This window comes from Rhodnius prolixus, unplaced genomic scaffold, assembly GCF_049639745.1.
Source record: "Rhodnius prolixus isolate KJV_2025 unplaced genomic scaffold, Rpr scaffold_4, whole genome shotgun sequence".
NCBI classification, from domain to species: Eukaryota; Metazoa; Arthropoda; class Insecta; order Hemiptera; family Reduviidae; genus Rhodnius; species Rhodnius prolixus.
In genome coordinates this window covers 9,321,045-9,341,723 of record NW_027411614.1, presented here as the reverse complement: position 1 = coordinate 9,341,723, position 20,679 = coordinate 9,321,045, and the positions used below count along the sequence as shown (strand labels likewise).

The following is a 20,679-nucleotide window of genomic DNA, read 5'->3' as shown; positions in this document are numbered from 1 at the left end:
TAAAAGATTATTTAAATCAATCTCACCATCGTCCAATTTCTTTAACGTGTTTTCGGCGAAAAGTAATCTCTGTCGGTAATCAGCTTCTTTCAACTCTTGAGTGATCATCAACTTATATGGATGGTGGTTCAAGTCTGAGGTTAGAATTCGACGCACAGATTCCCTTGATAACTTTAAAGAAGCTGCGTGACGGCGAGCGGAACGAGTTGGACTAATTTTTATTGTTTGGCAAACTTTTCCGATGTTTTCCGGTGTACGAACTGTTCTTTTGGCACCTGGATGAATCTTATCAGTCGTCTTGCCACTTTCACGGAAGTTTTCAACCCACCTGAGGATCGAGCGTAGGAACAGATTCATTACTTTTAACTTTGAACTGTTTACGAAACGCTCTATGAACTTTCACAACCGATTTATCTCGAAAATGCGCTTCTACACAAAATGCTCGTTCTTTTGCAGTGTAACGTTCCATGATTACTAAAATGTTGATAACAGAAATCTCCCAGGTCTCTACTAACCATAGAGCGCGCGTTCGTCCCTGCAGCAGTGTTACCACCAGAGTTATTCAAAAAAGAAATGTGGTCATTTTCACTGGGTCACCCTGTAGAAAGAAATGGTAAAGAACTTTTAGAGTTTACACAGCAATCCTGGGAGGTCCTGTCGGAAGCCTGAGCTACTTCCAAGAAAACACCTGGACAGTACTTGAAATGTTATAAATCTGTATGCATGAATGATTATACAGACAGAGATGAGAGACACTAATCTTTTGACATCCAGTAATTTTCATCTTGTACTTTAGTATAGAAATATTCGTCAGAAACTTAGATGAGAAAACCGCGTCAGTATACCAATTTAAAACGGGCAAAAACTAAAAACCGGAAATGATGTTAAATAATAGCTGGAACCTTTAGGGATGGGTATTATGAACTCTAAGTACCACCTGGGGAATAAATGTCCACCCTTATGTCGCTTTAATGAGCTAAACTGAATGACACTTTCCACTTTAATTTATAGCTTTATTTTATTTATTTTCTTTCCTTTTTTTTTTCTTTCCTTTGCTATTATTATTAAAATAAAGTTCTCCAAACGTTTATTTTATTAAATAATAAATGACACTCTAACAATAGATATTCAGAATAAAAACTCCATATTTATAAGTTAGGAATTTGGATTTATTATTTTTCCAATTTTTAGAGCTAGGGATTAGGTCTTCTTCAGGGGTTAACTCATTAACCAATAGTTTTTTTTTGTTAACATCAAAGGATTGTGTATCTTAGTATCTAAACAGCCAGGTCAGAAGGCACACAAACTTTGAAGTTAACATTGTTAAACAAATTATAATTGTTAATAAGTTTATCAATGAAGATGAACTTACCTAGATCGGAAGCTTGACAAAGAAATAAATAACGAACTTAAGACCGAACTAGGCAATAATATTTTTTTGCTTTTGGATTAATGAATTCGCCATCCATAAAAAACGTGAACAATACTTCCAATTAAAGGTTCCATACAGTTTAGGGGTCGCTTAGGATGTGACAAGGATAAGCAGGGAAAAGGATTGAGAAATCTTCAGCTAGAGGCCAACAAGTTAATTAATTTAATGTTTTATTATTATTTCGGTGATTATTGCTTGTTCACTTGCCTTTTATCGTATATAAAGCAATGCAACGAGCAGAATAATTTTGGCAGTTTCCCTTCTCACATCAAAAAAAAATGGTACAGCGCGTAAGAATATTTATTGGGAAGGGTTTACTGCTTTGCTGCAATTTTCATTTTTGGTCAAATTTGTTATCGGTCGTGTTGTAAAGATTTTTGTTATTATTATTATTTAAATATATGAGTTCCAGTCAAATAAAAAGATTTCATATTTCGTCAAATGTGATGTCTTTTTTTGAGGTATAAGATACAGTGCAATTGGAATACGAAATTCTAACTTAATAAGTTACTTGAGTTTTACGAATCTGTTGGACAAAACGGAAATATCGCAAGATCCACTTTGCTGAATCACTTTTCCTTTTTTTTGGAGTTTTCTTGAAAGCTTTCCATTTTTTTTTTTTTAAAGTTTGTGGTGCGCTAAGTATGACTCCCTCTTTTATTTTAAAAAAAAGTCCCCAACTTTCGCCAACACTGGAAGAGCGGAGAACTTAGGCTCTCCTCTTAAAGAAACCCTATTTAGTGCCTTTTATGCGTTATATTCGTAAGTATCGAATTTTTCAAAAGAATTGGATGACCTTAATTGCATCTTTACCGGTTCATTATTTCCCGCTAATTTAAACATTTTACAGCTAAGATTCGTTTAATTGGCTAAAGGTGGCCGCGAAGGCAGTGTACTTCCCGAATTTGTATTGCTATCAAAAGAGATACTGAATAATATTAATGCCAACTCATCCCAATAGAAAATTTAAAGTTTTTGAAGGAAATAACATCAAGAGATGTCGCGTGAGCGTCACACAAAAGTTATTTTAAGTTCTTCTTTTTTTGTAAATTTTTTTTTCTTTTACATAAAAAATGAATTGAAAATAATTAAATATATATGTATAATTCATGGAGAATGTTAGCTTTTTCGTTTTTTTTTTTTTATTATAGAAATATTTTGTGAACTTCCGGCGGTGTTGATTATGAAGTTAATGTTAAAAGCGACTCCGCCTCCAAGTTATTTAAAGCAATGTACTTTAAAAGTAGAAATGAAATGGAATTATACACCACACGTGTATAAGTATACATTTCTTCAGTTTTTTTAATTGTATTATTCAAAATATTGTTTTTAATTTGGACAGCACATGCTAACTAAATATATCCACTTGGGGAGTGCCAAAATAAATAAGACAACACTAATTAATTATTCACCACCATGTTTAAGTTGGTACCATGTTTACTGACTGTTATATTATATTTTAATTTAATTATATGATTAATTTTTACTCAGGGAATTTGTTGGTAATTTAAAAATTAAAATATTAATTTTTATTAAACGCTTTTTTTTAATTAACGTTTTTTAATTTCTCTTACTGTTTTGGCAATAATAATTTGCGTGATTTTGTTAATGGATTGACATTTTATTGTTAATGACCACTTTTTCTTCTCTATTTAGGATTTGTTTTGGGTAGCTAGATATTTAGTTAGACCTGCACACTGGAGCGGTTTTTGATAGGAACAATTATTTGAGTTCTGAATATCCCTGGTACCTTCAGAGATCCACGATAGATCCTTTAAGTGATATCAGTGGGTTTACAATTAACGTCTATTCATTCAGCAAATCAAAGTCAAAATTACTTTAATCGAATCTCAATTTCTTACTAGAATAGCGAAAAATTGAAGCCAATAAGTTTTGACTAGATAAAATCAAAGTTGTTCTCTTTGATAGATTTCAGAGAGAATTTTGAATTTGCAGATTGCTTGTTAATAAATAGGCCTAGATGATTTTATGCATTTTAATCGCTGATTTAAAATCAATCATTTTCAATAATAGAATTTAGGTCTTATTCAAAACATTTCACAACTTTCATATTCCATCTTCCATGTCTGGTTTGAACACTTTACAGAACATAGCTTACGATAATAGTTTGGTTATTTGGCAACGTGATTATTTCAACTAGTTCACCTGGATTGACGTTTGCTGGATTTCTTTAGATCACAACATGTCTGTGTAAAAGATTGGACGTCAATTGGATGTGGTTAGTTGTCACAAAATGACAACATTGAGCGCTAAATTGTGGCTACGATATTTTGTTCATTTTTCCAAAAATACTGGTGGAAATAATAAGTCAAATAATAGAGGTCCACATCCGATTTTTGTATGCAGTCGTATTGTTGATTAATACAATTTAGTTACTAGCCTGATGCTTGCCCACATAAGTGCATCTAGGAAGAGGGTGCAGTTAGGACTATGTGTTTTTTAAATATATATTTAAAAATGACTTTACACTATTTAATATGAATCTTTGGTTTAATAATCGAAATCAATGAGTAATTCAGTCAATGTTTATTAAAATCAGAAAATTATTGGAATACTTAATTTTACGATCATTAATTTGTAAATCGAACTGTAAGAGAATATTTCTAGATATCATCTATTCTAGCTATTTTGGATGGAAACTTAATCCAGGACAATCTGGACGTTTGCAATGCCTCCTGACTAGTAGAGTAAGAGAAAACACAAAATTCTTAACTCTATTTTCTTTCATAAGAGAAACGTCTGTGGGTGAAGCCATCGTCGATCCTGATCGGTAATTTATTGTCTACTGTTTCATTCTTCTGCCTTTGATCGAATTTACGTTTTTAATTTATTTATTGTTCGTAGAATTAACTTAGAATTAGAGTTACCGCTCCCTTCTACGTCTCCAATCATACAATACACTCTGATCTCAAAATTCCTCTCGTCTCTGAAATAGCACAATCTCGCTACACAAAAACTCCACTCAAATCTACACAGTCATTAAAACCCTCTGATCCACAATATGTCTACCACAACACTTCCTTCAAATCCATAGCGCAGACTAAAGCGGCGGTGGCCACGCGATCATCTCATCATTTAACGCCGACCTCCTAGGATGGTTGCTGTGTAAGCTTGCCAATCTGGCGAACTAACGGCTTCCATCACTGGATGGTCGTCGTTCACTCCACTCAAGCCCTTGGCGCACATGCATATGCGGGTATATGTATTGGATACATATATGCGTGCATGTGTATTTGTGCTATCCTTATCATTCATCTCTTTTGCTTGTTGCATCTATTGCAGTTGCAAAATAAATAAACAAATTAAATGATATTAATAATAATTTATTTATAAATTCTGCAAAGTATTAGAATGACGAATTCAGTTGCTACCATGCAATAGTTCCTAATTATTAGAAGCCAAACAATAATTCTAAACAAAACAGAAAAGCACTTAGACCCTTATTTAGCCTAATTAAAGATGCTATTAGCCAACGGTTTGTGAACTAGGTGCATACGTACCCTAAATTAATCTATTAGTTAAGCAATTAGACAACTTTGTTTCATGATTATCTAATCTATTCATACCTAAGTGTAAATTAAGAAGGGACAAAGGTTTAGTTGATGTAACACCTGCTCTGATTGGTGTAGTAAATGATCTCGGTTTATGACTAGTAAATTTCATTAGCACAAAACCACATTCTGTTTGAAACAACTCTTTGATCTGAAATCAAACTTTTTTCATCAAATAATTGACTGTTTTCAGGAAAACATTGTTTACGGGCATTATTTCGACTTTTTATTTTTTCCAGAAAATGAAACGAAATAAACTTCATGTCGGCCTAGCAATTATTTTCATTCTAAAAGATTTTCTAATCAATTATTTTTCTGTAACCTTTTATATTGCACAGATTCAACCTCTTTGATGGTTGTTATCGTCAATTTTTAACGTCTTAGCAACCTTGTTTTCTTTAATTTCGAACAATATCATATTTGCATCCACTTTTTGACTTGAGCTTATTATTAAATTTTCATCAAATGCACTATGTCTCAAAGTATCCAGTCTCAAAGGCCTTCCTATATTTTTCAACTCCTTAAGTTTAAATCCTCCATCCATTCCCGTAACACTAGATCTCGCTCATCTGATCTCTATATTCCCTCTCACCGTACCTCATCCTTTGACAAGCCCTTCCTCATACGTGCTACCTCTCTCTGGAACTCCTTGCCTTCATCTGTCCGCCATGCTCCTACCCTATCCATCTTTAAATCCCGTCTATTCAGTTATCTCCTTTCTATTCAGCTTCCTCCGAAATTCTAATTGTTTTAATTTATTTCCTTAATTTCTGCTGTTTTATTATTTTATTTTTACTTTCATTTTCACTTATTATATTTTCACTTTTGTAAATATTTATTTATTTATTTAATTTCTGTATAATCACAGGCCAAACTATTAAGGCCTCTAATTGTACCTGTGTTTATTCTTAGGGGACAACTGTCCCAGAATAATAAATTTCTTTTCTATTCTATTCTATTCTATTCTATGTTGCCTGAATGTGTCAACAAACCACGTTATCTCATCAAATAACGTGATATAAACTTTACAAGTTTAATTTTACCTCTAAATATCCGTGATGAACCAATAATTCAGAAAAGTGGATAGAAGTAAAAGTTGGATCCAAAATAAAAGGAAATAGAAGAATTTTAGTTTTTTGGATAAAAATAATAATAATTTAATTTGAAGCAATTAATTTATTTGCTATTATCAATAAACCATATCGTTCACCGTTCCAACCGTTAGGGAGATCTAGGATAGCTAATTCTTAAGGAATTACGGCGTACGTAACGGCGGTTAGGTTGCACAACACTTAACTGCGGCAGCACCTAGTAACCCCATGAGTTATCGAATGTGAATAACTATGATTTGGTTTAGCAAATCTTCAGGCAACTCTAGATCATCACACACAAATTACAAAAAAATATTCAGCCGATTACATTCTGTGTTCAGACACTGAAGAACCTTAACAAATCTTTTACCTCACGATGGATTTAGCAATACTGTTTTGCAATATAAATAGGTGTACACAAAAAAAATGAACGCTGTCTAAAACGTCTTATGAATGCTGGAAATTTTGGCTGAAAAAAATGATACAATTAAACTTTCCCTTATAGAATTTAGATTTTTAAAAACAGAAACGTTTTCTTCTGGCGGAACAGAATCAGAACAAATTGATAAGTTCAGCTAGAATCGAAATGTAACGTACGAGGATATAAGTGCTAGATACGAGGGTCGTTTGAAAAGTCCGTGCAAAGTCAGAGAGATAGCACTACTGGCGCGTATCGAGGTTATGTTTAGTTAGTAGCATCTCTTGGAAGAACACACACCAAATTTCAGCCAGATCGGTCTATTTCTTTGTGTTTGGCATTCGTTTGAATCGAGGAAGTCGAGTGATTTTCAAAAAATGGACGAAAAAGAATTTCGTGTGTTGATTAAACACTACTTTATGAAAGGCAAAACGCCTCAGGAGACTAAAGAGAAGCTTGATAAACATTATGGTGACTCTGTACCTTCGATTAGAACAGTTTATAAGTGGTTTCAAAATTTTCGGAGTGGCCATATGGGCCACAAGTGACGCTGAACGTTCTGGACGCCCTGTTGAGGTTACTACTCCAGAAATCATTGATAAAATCCATGATATGGTGATGGATGACAGAAGAGTGAAGGTGCGTGAGATTGCTAGTGCTGTGGCCATCTCGAATGAACGAGTACATAATATTTTGCATCAACATTTGGACATGACAAAGCTATCCGCAAGATGGGTGCCGCGATTGCTCACGCTTGACCAAAAACGAAATCGTGTGAAGTGTTGCAAGGACGGTTTGCAGCTGTTCCGGAAGAATCCGCAGGACTTTAAGCGTCGACTGAGGATGAAACATGGATACATCACTACACTCCTGAGACCAAAGAACAATCTAAACAATGGGTTACCAAGGGGGAATCTGCGCCAAAAAAGGCGAAGACCGTTCCTTCGGCCGGAAAGATTATGGCGACTGTCTTTTGGGATTCGCAAGGAATAATCCTCATCGACTATCTGGAAAAGGGTAAAACTATTACAGGTGCATATTATTCATCGTTATTGGACCGTTTGAAAACCGAGCTGCAAGAAAAACGCCCACGATTGGCCCACAAAAAAGTCCTTTTCCATCACGACAACGCACCAGCTCACACCTCAGCAGTTGTGGTCGCAAAATTAATGGAAATAGGGTTCCAACTCGTTTCACATCCCCCCTATTCTCCAGACTTGGCTCCCTCGGACTACTATTTGTTCCCCAATATGAAGAAATGGCTGGCGGGAAAAAGATTTTATTCAAACGAGGAGGTGATTGCAGAAACGAATGGCTCTTTTTCAGACTTGGACAAATCCTATTATTCGGAAGGGATCAACGAACTAGAGCAGCGTTGGACGAAGTGTATAAGCCTAAAAGGAGACTATGTTGAAAAATAAAAAAGGTTTACCCCAAAAAATTAAGTAGTTTTTATTTTTGCACGGATTTTTCAAACGACCCTCGTAATCGACCTGATAATATCCATAAAGAACGCTTTCGCTAAGACAGACGCTCTGGTTTTGGAAGAAATGATGTCATCTTGTACAAAAAAAATCATGCGAACAGACACCGCTCTAGAGAGTTCATCACACTGTTTCAGGCAATGCACGATGAAATTATTAACTTAGATGAAGGAAAACAAAGAAAATGCGCCGTCTAATTTTAGTATAGTCTGCGCTTTTCCCACCTCGTCTGGATTGTTTTGTACCAAATTGCATTATAATATATTTATGAAAACGAAAATGTTAATCTTACTCTTTCTAAGTCATCGGAGACAAAATCAAAAAAATGTATCAACAATTTTTCTCATTCCATATCTGATTGAATAAAAACTATTTCAGTCAACTATTCTTATTTTAATGATTTTTTTTATCTTCATTAGAATGAATTTAATAACATAAATAAGCATCAGTCAATCAATCTATCAAAATAAATTAAGGCAATAATTTAAATGAAAGGAAATCGGGAGAATTACAAAATTCTTGTTTTTAAACAGCCTATAAATGGAACATGTGTCCCAATCTTCTGGCGGCCTAACTCAATCTACAGCCTCAAGTTCTGTTCGCTAGCATATTACTCGATATTTCCAATCGATCCTTTTCTATTTCACTTGACTTCCTGTAATATTATTTTCATTTCATTTCCATCGTTATTTCTATGTCCTTAAACTTACTTAATATTAATTATATTATAACTACACAGGTAATGTTTGATTGATAGTAGGCGAGCTTTATTAAATTGCACTCTACTAATCATCTTTTGAAATTTATTATTATTTTATGCTGCGTAGGTATTATACTTTATTACTTTAATTATGTTGTCAGAAGTTTAGAGTACTTGATCAATCGATTAAATCATTGAATTCTTTTTTCGCATTTCTGGAAATGATAAGAATATTCAAGCGGCTTTATTTTTTAAATATCCCCCAAATTTCTTTATATAAAAATTTACTACGTAATTTTATTTCATTATTAAAAGACCAGATTTACTTCTTTTAAATCGTAAGGGATTATAGGATTTTGATTTTGGTTTCTCTTTCTCCTTGTAAGTGGAAGTTTTGAGGTCGTGTTAAATGTTAATAATCCAATTTTTACCATATTTTGTGTGAAAGAAAAATTGTTTTTTGGGTCTCTCTTCTGTCCTTCTCTCTCGTACACATTAACCGGAAATGTTTTCGAAAAAGAATCCAACGTTTTTCTTTAAACAGTATCAATCAATGACGTAGGTATTTAGATCTAGCCCAATAAAATTCTTTTCTATTAGAGTAATTCATCACATCTGTCACTTCAAAATATATATTTGTAAATTCTTAAACCTAATTTATGTTAATATGATTAAAATATATTGTAAATATTCAAAGGTTGAAAAGGATAAATTGGTAGACTCGAAATATATATTTACTGTAATGGTTTTTCTAATAACTTCTTCGAAGATAAGATAGTGTTTCTTAGCCTCAGCTCTTGTTTTTGTTTAGCAATTTTAATGTCTCTTTAAAAGACTACTTTATAAACTAATAAAGATTGAATGTCTCTTTAGAGTTGGCTCATGCTGACAACACGAACAGCTCTTTTTCCAAGATGGTACCATAACACATAGGAGTTGTTGTTAGTTGTGTGTAATCTGTGACGTTTACCGTACCCCTTAGGCAAAAACCTAGCTTACTGTTTACAGACCCTATAATACAGAAGCCTATAATATTTTGAAAATACACAGTCTATAGAAATTCTTTTAGGACGTAGCGCATTTTACTGTTCTGTAACCAATTCTGGGCGCAGGAAAATACTGGCTTTAGATTTGAAAATTTTTGATTTAAATTTAGTTTTGCGAAGGGAAAATTAATTTAAGTTTAGATTCGGAAGAGCTTAAATAACTAGTTTTCCGCTAAGCTGTCACTTTGTTAAGTCTTTAAATTTAAACTTAACTTATTTAAATTTAAGAGCTACATATGTTATAGTAAAAACATCGCAAGGCTTTCCATCGTTGAAATTTGTTTTTCAAAATATTTGATACTAAGATGTTAGACATTCCATTAAATAATTTTTATGTGATTTCATTACTGCATTTAAAGCACTTAAATGTGAATGATTTCCCGAAAAATGTAAACGAAATGTGAGTAAAAAAGTAGGTATTTTCTGTAAAACTTATGGTGCGCCATAAAATTTGAATCTTTTACAGCAAACTTTAAAAAAAAAAAAAAAAAAAAAAAATTTAAACATTTTCAGTGAGTTATTGGTTAATAAAAGAATTTTAACAAAATTAATTTCAGCCTAAATTGAGTAAAATTTTGTAAACAAGTGAATCAACAAAGAAGGTCCACGTGCTACTAGTACTATTCGTTGAAAACTTGCGGGAACTGTGGGTATCTACAAACAGTATGCGCGGGGAAAACCACGTGGGTAGCTTTGCAAAAGTGCGCTCCATTGTGGACACATTGTGACAATTTCTTGTTATGTTAGTTTTTTACATTTCTCTCCTATTTTCTGTTGTAATTCTTTAAAACCAAGCATTTTTTTGTTTTAAATAATCTAATCGGTTCTTTATTAGATCGTAGTAAGAGTAACTTTAGCAAAAATTAAAATGAAAAGTAATGAATAAAAACCTTACCAGAAGGAGGCGGCGATTGGTCTTCTTTTTTCGGCCTGTGTCTGCGATCTCTTCTCGCCATAATTGCAGCTATCGAGAAGTCTGTTGCACATGGTCTTAATGAACAATTATCGCTGATGTCCATCTTATTTTTATACAAAAGAATAAAATGTTTTTTTTTCTTTTAAATCACAACAATTAAACACCACCAAAAATTGAAACTAACGACTCCAGTATCGTTGTGCTTTCCCCGAGTTACTTCTTGCTTTCCGTTCTTCCTGATTTCTTCCACTCTTGTTCCGTTTTTAACGCAGATAACTGTGCGCGGAAATGTTTGTATGGTTATACCGGATTAAAACAATCGTTGTCAAAAGATAAGACATGTTTGTTCTTTGCCGGATAAACAAATGAAAACTATAAATTAATTTGCGTTTATTTTAAATGGTAATAATGTAAATAGTGAGGTTCCGGTAGAACACGTTAGATAGAACGAAACAAAGATAGAAGCACTAAGTTTGGTTCTTTTCCGCTTATTTTTTGTTTTTCTAGTTTATTTTGATGAAGCCGCGACGGGGACCGTGTCGGGACTACTGTTTGTGGTAAAACAGGACACACTCACTGGTTAGTATCTGTAGACGACACAAAACGGGGCGGACACCCTCTCCTCAAAGAGCTAGAAGCACCAAAGCCAGCCAGTATCAAGCCGCCTCAGTACGCACACAAAGACGGAGGGACTAAGTACTTGAGTAGTAAGTGAACGAGTTTGTGTATAGTAGAGAAAGAGAGGGAATGTATGAAGGAAATGAGGTTGTGGGGTGGAGCCGGGGGGTGGGTGTGGGCAAAAGTCTGAGGATCAATTTGGGCCAAATGTCCCGCTGACAGCCACAATATCCGAGGCTAGCAAGTACGAGCAACAGAGAACGATGGGTAGGAGAGGTGTAGAGCCGGTCGGCACTACAACAACACGAGCGCCACCTCACCGCCAACAACACGACTACACCAAGGTGGGACCCAGCCGAGCAGAAGAAGTGGTAAAGGGGCGCGGCAGTCCGCAGCCACGGAGAGGCGGTAGCTGTGGAGGAGATGGTGGCGCTACCTGGCTCAGATTCATCTAACGTGTTATATTTCGTCACACGGACACAAAGTGTTACCAAACTGTTCTGCTGCTCAGGCCTGTTTCTAGCCGTCCACCCCTCCAGCCAGGCGGTAGGGGGCGGCAAGGCATGGACGACTCTTCTCGTGCTATCTCTCTTACCCGCTCTATCCTGTCACAGTAACACTGGCAAGAGTACGAGTAAAGAACACATTGTGCCAGTGTCTGTGCTCGTGCGTGTGTAGAAGCGCAAAAGGAGAGGAAAAGGCGGCGAGAGAAACCCGAGGTAGTGGGGAGAGCCTAAAAGTTTAGATCCAACCCTGAGGGGGCAAGGCGGAGCTTAGCTCACTACCCAATCTCTGTCCAAGTGGGGAGAACTCCACTTTTTTTTCCATTCTCTTCGCTCCTTTTTTCCCCTTATTTTTTTCTGTTTTCCTTTATTTGTCCTCCTCTCAGCGTGTTGTGCAAGCCACGCCCACTAAACCGTTCCCCTACTCCTTTGCTCTGTAACTAGGCCTGTTTGGGATGCTGTGTGCGGCAGCGAGAGACAGAGCGCATTTGATCTCTCATTGTATCTCTCTTATCGTTTCACCCGTTTTCTTCCCTCATTCCAAATATGTACAGCACAACAGATCTCCTGCAGGAATACGTCTACTGTATTCACACAGCTTGTTCATCCCCACTATATTCCTCATTACAGAGAAAACTACACACACATAACCACCTTATCATGCTCATTATGTCCTTATTAATCACCTAATTATGAACAACCCTCTCACCCTCATTCTCTCTCTTTCTTCTGTAACTCTTTCTCCTTTGCGCCACCTCTCAATACACCACCCTTTTTAAAATAATAAAGTATTACAAAAATCCGACGCCATTTTTTTTAAACTTTTAACAACTGGACGTGTATTAATCTATTTGTTTTAAATTTCCTTTAAAAACAATTAAAGTTTCCTGCCGAATTATTCGCTCAAGTCCTAAAAGAGGGGGGTGATGCCGGATACTTCAGCAACTTCTGTGACCTCACAATGGCGGGCACTTGTAGGCTCTATGGGAATGTGTTTATGATCAGCTTTGAGCTCGAGATATTTTCAATTCGAAGATATTTCAGGAACTGAAGCACACATTTCTTCTGAGATAATAATATGCTTCTAATCCAACAAAACCATAAACGTTTAATTAAATGTAATTATCAAGCTTAGGTATAAAGGAATCGGAAATTTCAAATTTTTATTGGTTAGCAGAGCATAATTTGCCCTGTCTTTCCATTTCAGTATGTTAACTACGCAATATATTGGTGTATTGCACGTCCAGCATAACTCAACATCTCTTTACTGGCTAAACTGACGAAAATATGCCTTTATTTACTAATCAATGCCATGTGTTTATTTATTATTTTATTATTATTATATTTATTTTTTAATTTAATTTATAAATAGTTAAACATTATACAGGGTGACCAGAGTTATATGCACCACCCACTTTTTTTTTAACGGCGGGAAATTTCGAAAAAATAAAAAACACGTATTTAACCATTTTTAGTCTAGTTTATTTTCAGTGATTGACCCATTTTTTTAAACCCCTGTATCTCGAGATACAGCATCCAACTTTGTTTTTCAAATGAAACGTTATATTTTTTGTTGCATATTTTTATAGTATTTGAGCTCCTAAAAATAACAAAAAAAACATTTTTTGAAATCGGTTAGGTTTTTCAAAAGTTATGGTAATTTAAAATATGAAAAACAAATTTCAGTTTATTGTCAAAATTACGTTATTTTGTTTAAAGAATCTGTTCAAACTGGGCACAATCAACGGATAGGCAAGCCAAAACTCTGGACTCCCACGCTTTGCTTGTAGCAGCACTTATGGTAACGGAGTCAAGATCTAGGCAGGCTAGAGTTATTCGAGGTTTCAGATCATCGACTGAAGCCACGGGATTAAGGTTACTGCACACTTTATTTTTTAGATATCCCCACAAAAAATAGTCAAAAAATCGAGGTGGCCATTGGATGGGACAATGAGTCCCTAAGCACTTTTCATGGAAATTTCTGTCCAGGTAACCTGGAACAACTCTCCCATTATGTGCCGGGTAACCATCTTGTTGAAAATACATATCTAGCCGACGTTGTAGAGGAACATCTTCAAGCAGAACTGGCAAAATGTCTCTTAAAAAAAGTTAGATACCTTGCACCAGTTAAGTTCTCTCTGTAGAAGTATGGGACCGAATAGTTGATTTTCTAAAACTCCATACCAACCGTTTGTAGAAAAAACAACCTGAACGTCGAATAACTCTAGCCTGCCTAGATCTTGACTTCGCCACCATAAGTGCTGCTACAAGCAAAGCGTGGGAGTCCAGAGATTTAGCTTGCTTATCCGTTGATTGTGCCCAGTTTGGACAGATTATTTAAAAAAAAAAATGTAATTTTGACAATAAACTGAAATTTGTTTTTCATATTTTAAATTACCATAACTTTTGAAAAACCTAACCGATTTCAAAATTATTTTTTTTGTTTTTTTTAGGAGCTCAAATACTATAAAAATATACAAAAAAAGATATAACGTTTCATTTGAAAAACAAAAGTTGGATGCTGTATCTCGAGATACAGGGGTTTAAAAAAACGGGTCTTCTATTATATAGAAGCTTTAAACGGTATATTACTCCATAAATTAGTTCATCGACTGCCTTAAATTGAGTGATAATTGTAGAAAGACGCCATTCGTCAGCAAGAATAGTCGTTGAATACGAAGTATTCAGTTATTTGAAAGAGTGTACTAAACCGTAGCTTTTACCCATTGATGAAATGCATTTAAGATTTCTTGAGAAAAAGTTCGTTTTATATTACTCGCTGTCTTATCAGAATGAAGTTCAGAAACAAACACATCAACACGACTTTTCTAGCCTAATAAATCGTACCACATACTTACACTGAGTACCCTAATATGTACTTATCAACAGATTTCAAACGTATTTGATGCCTGCTTCGAAGGGCTGCCGAAGTCCTACTACTCCCAAGTCCTCAATATGCCTGGGAGACATGTTGAAACTTATCCTATGAATACTTCATAGAGAGTCTAAGCAGACTAGCATTAGCCTTCGAGGATATTGCAAGCCTCTGGGGGTCCCGTTTTGGATGACCACTCTGGAATATTAGTTAAGACCTCAGCAGCACAAAAGGAAATACGTCAACTGCTCTATAATTTTAAAATTGCAAAAATGTGGGGCATGTGTTGGACTAGTGGTCAAGAGTGTGGTTTTGTGAGTGGAAGATCCCCAGTTCGAATCCCGCGTATGGCTATTTTTTTATTTGTTAGAAGAAATTGTTTAAAGTATGTCGCCTAATTGGTAGTTGGATGTTAAGTCCCGTGTGAAAAAATAGGCTATTACTTTACTTTTACTTAATTGCAAAAATGTTTCATTTAAAATTCTGTGCTATGATTTATTTAGATCATTCTGTTTTCCGTTTATAGGTAAGTAGTGACTAACGGAAATGAGATATTAATTTAGTGCATTAATTTGGAATGCAAACTTTACTATCAAGGAAAAAGACGATTTGAATGTTCGGTTCCAGATTTTGTGATAACTGTCGGTGGTGTAGTTGTCAAAATGGCGACCCAATCTAATACATTAGATTAGTAGTGGTGGCAGAGATTGTGCGAGGATGTGGCGGATGGCTATGGGTTCGTCTGTGAGTTCCTGAGATATCTGGATTGGATATAATGTGATTGTAGGTGGGCAGTGTGTCCACTGGGAGGTCAGCCTGTAACGGCTACTGCCAGCATCCTCTCGATGAGCCAGTCCTCCCCAGGGAGGTATCTTACTATTTGATGAAGTTTACTTAGACTCTCCCACTCACACACACACTAACCCGCTTGAACTCCAGCATTTCTTGGTGGACGCATTCTAACATTGACAGCCTCCAAGGCTACTTACTTTTAATCCTGAGATATTGTGTTTTGTAATTTGCCCTTTATGTGCGCTTGTGTTTAACCTTGTTACCAAACACACATTCTCTCCCTTAGGCCCAAAATTAAGTTAGGCCGTACCGTCTCTGAGTTCTAAAGCGTTATCAATCTTCTTGTCTACTCTCTTTTGTTCGCTCTCTCTGTGCAACGCCAATTATCTTGTCATTTATCTTTTTTGCTGTAGTTGTTCCATTTTTGATGTGTTTTCTTTGACGCATTTTTACGCTTTAACAATAATCTCTTTTGATTTATACGATTATTATTGTTGTAATTTATAATACTTTTTACGGCCAAACCAAACTATGTATCTTACACTCATCAGGTAAAATGGACATCTTCTTTTAAAGGCTCTCAGACGACCCGTTTACACGTGTTAGCAGAGGAGATGAATTAGTATTCTCTGCTCCCCTATCATCTGCTTTCTATATCTCATCCCATCATTTCTGCAACTCCGGTGGTACACTTGATAGGGATTTTTAATGGCTATTAGATAACTAATGACGGTTCTAAATTTGCTACGAAATGCCTTCCTTGGAAGCCCTAGTAGCAGACTCTATGCAGACAACCTTTTACAACCCAAACGATGAAAACTGCGACCCTCATGTCGGTCAGTAGTACCATCTTCGTGCATACTCGGTTATTGTTCGCTAACATTTTAAATAACACACATAAGTACCATGAAACCTCCTTGAAGCAAGTAAAATATGAGATGGAAATATAGTTGAAGTCGATTTCTTTAAGACAGACTGAAAAACCACCCCCTGGTGATTGTTGAAAGTCCAAAACCGATTTGGGTAACAAAAAAAAACGCGTGCTATGACGGAAAAAATCCGCTATCTCCTATATTACTATATTTTTAACAAAAAAAATAAAAATAAAAATCATTAACTATAGACCTATATTTTCTAATTACACTCAAATCTATTCGTCCAAATCCTCAATTTCCTAAAGTCTTTTGAAGTGGCTTTTACTCCGAGTATCTAAATAACTAATCGCAATAATCTCAGGTTGATTGGGAATTGGAATGCTCAGCGGCCAGCATTGTTTGCGGAGGTTTCTGTTTGGATCGGCTATAGATTGGTCCGTTCTAACACAGACTGTTACAACTCACTACTGTCCCGGAAATGGGCAGCAAACCTCAAGCCATCAATGATTTCAGATTTTTGACGTCATTAAAATAATAGTAATACCAATTATAAAAAATTGGATAAAAGTTTAACGGATCAGCACTTCGTAAATTTACATGCTGTCGTGTTATTTGCTGCTAATTACTTTTACTAAAGCAATGTGGGTACATTTTTTGAAAAAATAAAGATGAAGAGCCATGAATTCATAGAAATACAATAGCCTGTTTTTACGTTCATTGTAACAGAGGTAGTAGGTAACATCTGAAGGGAATTAAGGCATTCATTCTTACGATTCCTTCATAGATACGTAGTTGTCCATTACTTAGTTTCAACTCTTGAAGTCAAGAAGAGTCTTCCATAAGAACACTGCAAACATTTATCAGATAATTTCCTCAGTCAATACGTAGTCACAACATTTTTTTCACGCTCTGGTGAATGTTTTTGTGAGCGCATTTAAGTCATGTAATGATTTATGAAAAAGAATATTCTGTGCTCCTCCTTAACTTTCATATTTTTGTTTTAATGTTGAAACTTTATTCTTTGCGTCCTGACTTTTACTCACTTTATGTCAGTCCTAATCTCTCAAGTCATTATTCATTATGTCTGTGTGGAAATTATTATAATGTTACCGCTTCTCTTCTCAGTTTCTGTCCTGCTTTATGTTTTCTTTTATTAGCTCGTAAGTGCGGCCAAAAGTATTAGTTAAATTAAATTTTGAATATGTATTATGACGTAATGCGAAATATTATTTTGACAATAAAAGAGCTTGAAGATTTATTTTGTTTAATTAAACTTCTTTTTTTTTAGTCCAAAGGATGTCGGTTTAACATCACGATTCGTAACTCAATAAACATGTCACTTCAAACACTGGCTCTGAGAGGTATTGAGGACTATAGGTTTACTTTCTAGTTACCACTTCCGTTGTGATTTATTCTGTCATACTTCCACATTTTCACGGACTTGAATAGCGAGGCAAAGTAAAGAAGTGGTCTCATTTGTTTATACATAAAAAAAGGTTTTGGGTTCGAAATGAGACGTTCTCAAAAGAAAGGTTTCCTGTGTTTCCATGGATTTCCTGAAGCCTCCTTGTTGGAATTATATTTAAGCAACTGTTTGACAAAGTTTGCCAAATTTCTTTTGAGGCTGAAACACTTTTTGATCAGTTTAGTAAAGATTGTTGATATGTGACGGATGGCAAGAATTTCGATTGAACCGAGTACTCGTTCTTTGGTATTTAAATCTTTAAGATCATGGCAGTATTATAACCAGAAGATATATTTATTAAATGTTAATAGCAGTACAAAATCAGGGAAGGGATTAGCTCAGTGGTTCCCATTCGCAGATCCTGGGTTCTTAAATTTTCTCTTCCTTGAAACTTCTTACAGTTCACTGTCTGGTGATGGACAATGTTCTCTGTACGAGACAAAGCTGTCCGGAGGCCGAAAGTGAACTGATAAAAGCTCTAAGGCAATGACCTTAGATGTGGATGCGCCTTAAATAAAATAAAAAAAATTATATAAATTTGAAAATGATATAAAATATTGAGGGAAGGAATTCGCTCATTTTGGTGAGATAGAGGTCTCCAGCTGTAAGTCCAGGAGTACTACCACACTTTTTCTTTTCCTAGACGAGACAGGTAGACAGTGCACTGCGAGGCAGCCGAGTACCGAGGATTACCAGTAAATGAAGAATTTCGAATAGATTTGAACTCTTTGATGATCAAACATTAGACTTTGTCTTTTATCAGAAGCAGGAGAAAAAACTTTCCCAAATTTTGTGAAGCATTACTTTATACTTCGCCCAGGCACCACCTAGTCACCTAAGTGTAGCCAAACAATCAGAATTGGACGTTTTGCTCTATTTGATGCCACAATAGACCCTCTCGGTCGCAATAGTGAAGGCTTTCTGTCCAAGACTCCTATAACCTAATCTTATTCATTAAATTTTGTTCAAGATTTACAAAAACTTTTGTGCAAACCCAGCATAACTAAAAGCATTACCTTGTTGTCTTTAGAACCTCGCGTAGTCTTAAACACAAAGACCTTACCTTGATTCCTCAGCTTCATCACAATGTGAAGCTTGAATTGAACCTAGAAAAGACTCTTTCTTCTTGACTTTGTTAGAAGCCTATTGTTCTGAAACCAGATTTGCTTGGTCTTAAGATCAAAGCGAGGCAATAACTATCGCCACAAGTTTTTCAAGAAAGGAAGGGAATATGAATACAGATATTCAGCCTCTTACTTCCCCTGGCATTCATCGTCCCTCTACTTCCTTCCGGATATAAATCACACAGCCTTCAAGCGAATTATCCATATTCATACTTCAAATATACAAAACTTTTGTGTTTCCATTAAAGTTTCTCTTTTAAAAAAATTGATAATAATAATAATTAAACTTTAGTTAATTTTAGGTTCGATGAATTAGTTTTTCTTTTAAAGAACTTTTACTTATTTAATTAATATTTCGTGTACCTTAATGATATGTTATTAATAATCTAATTATTTTTTCACTTAACCTACAATAACCATCCTTTATCTATAATTTCCTATTTCTTATATGATTTCTTCTACACTTTTATCTGTAGACGCAATTCTCTATTCAATTTTTCTATTCATCTATTATTTAATGTATACATAGTATAATAAGTCCGGATATATTGAGTAGCATATGGTAGATTAGTAGCTATTTATATTAAAGAAAATTAAATTATAGAAAATGAAATGAAAATAATAATTCTAGTAATTCAAATTCTCTTGTACCACCTCAATAAAAACTGTGCTCCGCCGCCTCTTCTTCTTTTATTGTCTGATTTTTTTGTTTTCGTTACTTTAAGAATGAAAGACAAAAATATTATAATTAAAAGTTACCTTTCTTTCATTTGTTGTTTTAATTAAACGTATTGATCAGCTGTTTCAAGTATTAAGTAGAATCTAGGAGGCCGAACCATATGTTTCTTGTGTATTTTGATTGTATTTATTGTGAAGGCTGTAATTAATTTTGTGTAGCGTGTACTTAAATATTAGAGAAAGAGTATCCATTATGGTATTTCCTTTTGTGCCATTGTTAGTTTGAAATTGTGTAACTGACAATGTACTTGGTTTCCACGTCATGTTTAGACTAATTTGGTAACCATAATGCACGAACATTTTAAGAAATTGAAAGAGAATTAGAACAGAAACAAAATCTGGTGCAACTACTGCTGTACAGTAAATATCTCTTTTTTTAAAACTAAATGTTTACCTGTGAACAGAATGTAAGGAGAAGTGAAATAGCCCTTTGTGGGAAAGAATAACCAACTATGTCTTACCGAAGTAAGTAAACTGCTGCTAGAAGGGCTGATTTAAGGGAAATAAAAGGAAGACATTTACCCACTTTGTCCTTAAGTTCTTAAACAATAAGAGCGCCATTCCATTTCCTCCTGGTCGGTATAAATAAGGACACACTTTGGTAGATAAGGATGAATTTTACCTAATCTATTCGCCAAGAATTATCAACTGCTTAACGGCTTGGTTAAGCTTGACCAACTCAATAATCGGAATCTTACTGAAATCATTTCATTCAAACCAGGAAACTAAAAAATTCAACATCCTTCAAATTATTGCCTGATCCAGTTGTTTGCTCCTTCAAGATAAGTACAAAGTCTCGTCTACCATATCGCCTCATATTCCTTCTAGTTCTAATAATTCGTCTAGTAATTAGTCCGGTATAATAGCTAGATCTGGCCATTAGAAAGGAAGTTGTTCTAATTTTCGAAAACCAGCCATCTTGTGATTTTTTGCTGCTTTGCGATTTTTTTTTTTTTTTAATTTTATCGTTAGAATAGTCTTAAATCATTGTGGTAAACTAAGTTTCATTAAATCATTCGAAAGAAGAGGT

At 34.9% G+C, this 20,679-nt stretch overlaps 1 protein-coding gene across 1 annotated transcript in view; it reads right to left on the bottom strand.

The window, feature by feature from the left end:
* Nucleotides 1-11,966, bottom strand: part of LOC141455705 (T-box transcription factor TBX20-like) — an 88,563-nt gene extending 76,597 nt beyond the window's left edge. The window contains exon 1 of the mRNA XM_074130972.1: nt 10,639-11,966. Coding sequence (XP_073987073.1) covers nt 10,639-10,762 — 124 coding nt within the window. The 5' untranslated portion in view covers nt 10,763-11,966. The remainder of the gene's footprint in view (nt 1-10,638) is intronic.
* Nucleotides 11,967-20,679: the final 8,713 nt, after the last annotated feature.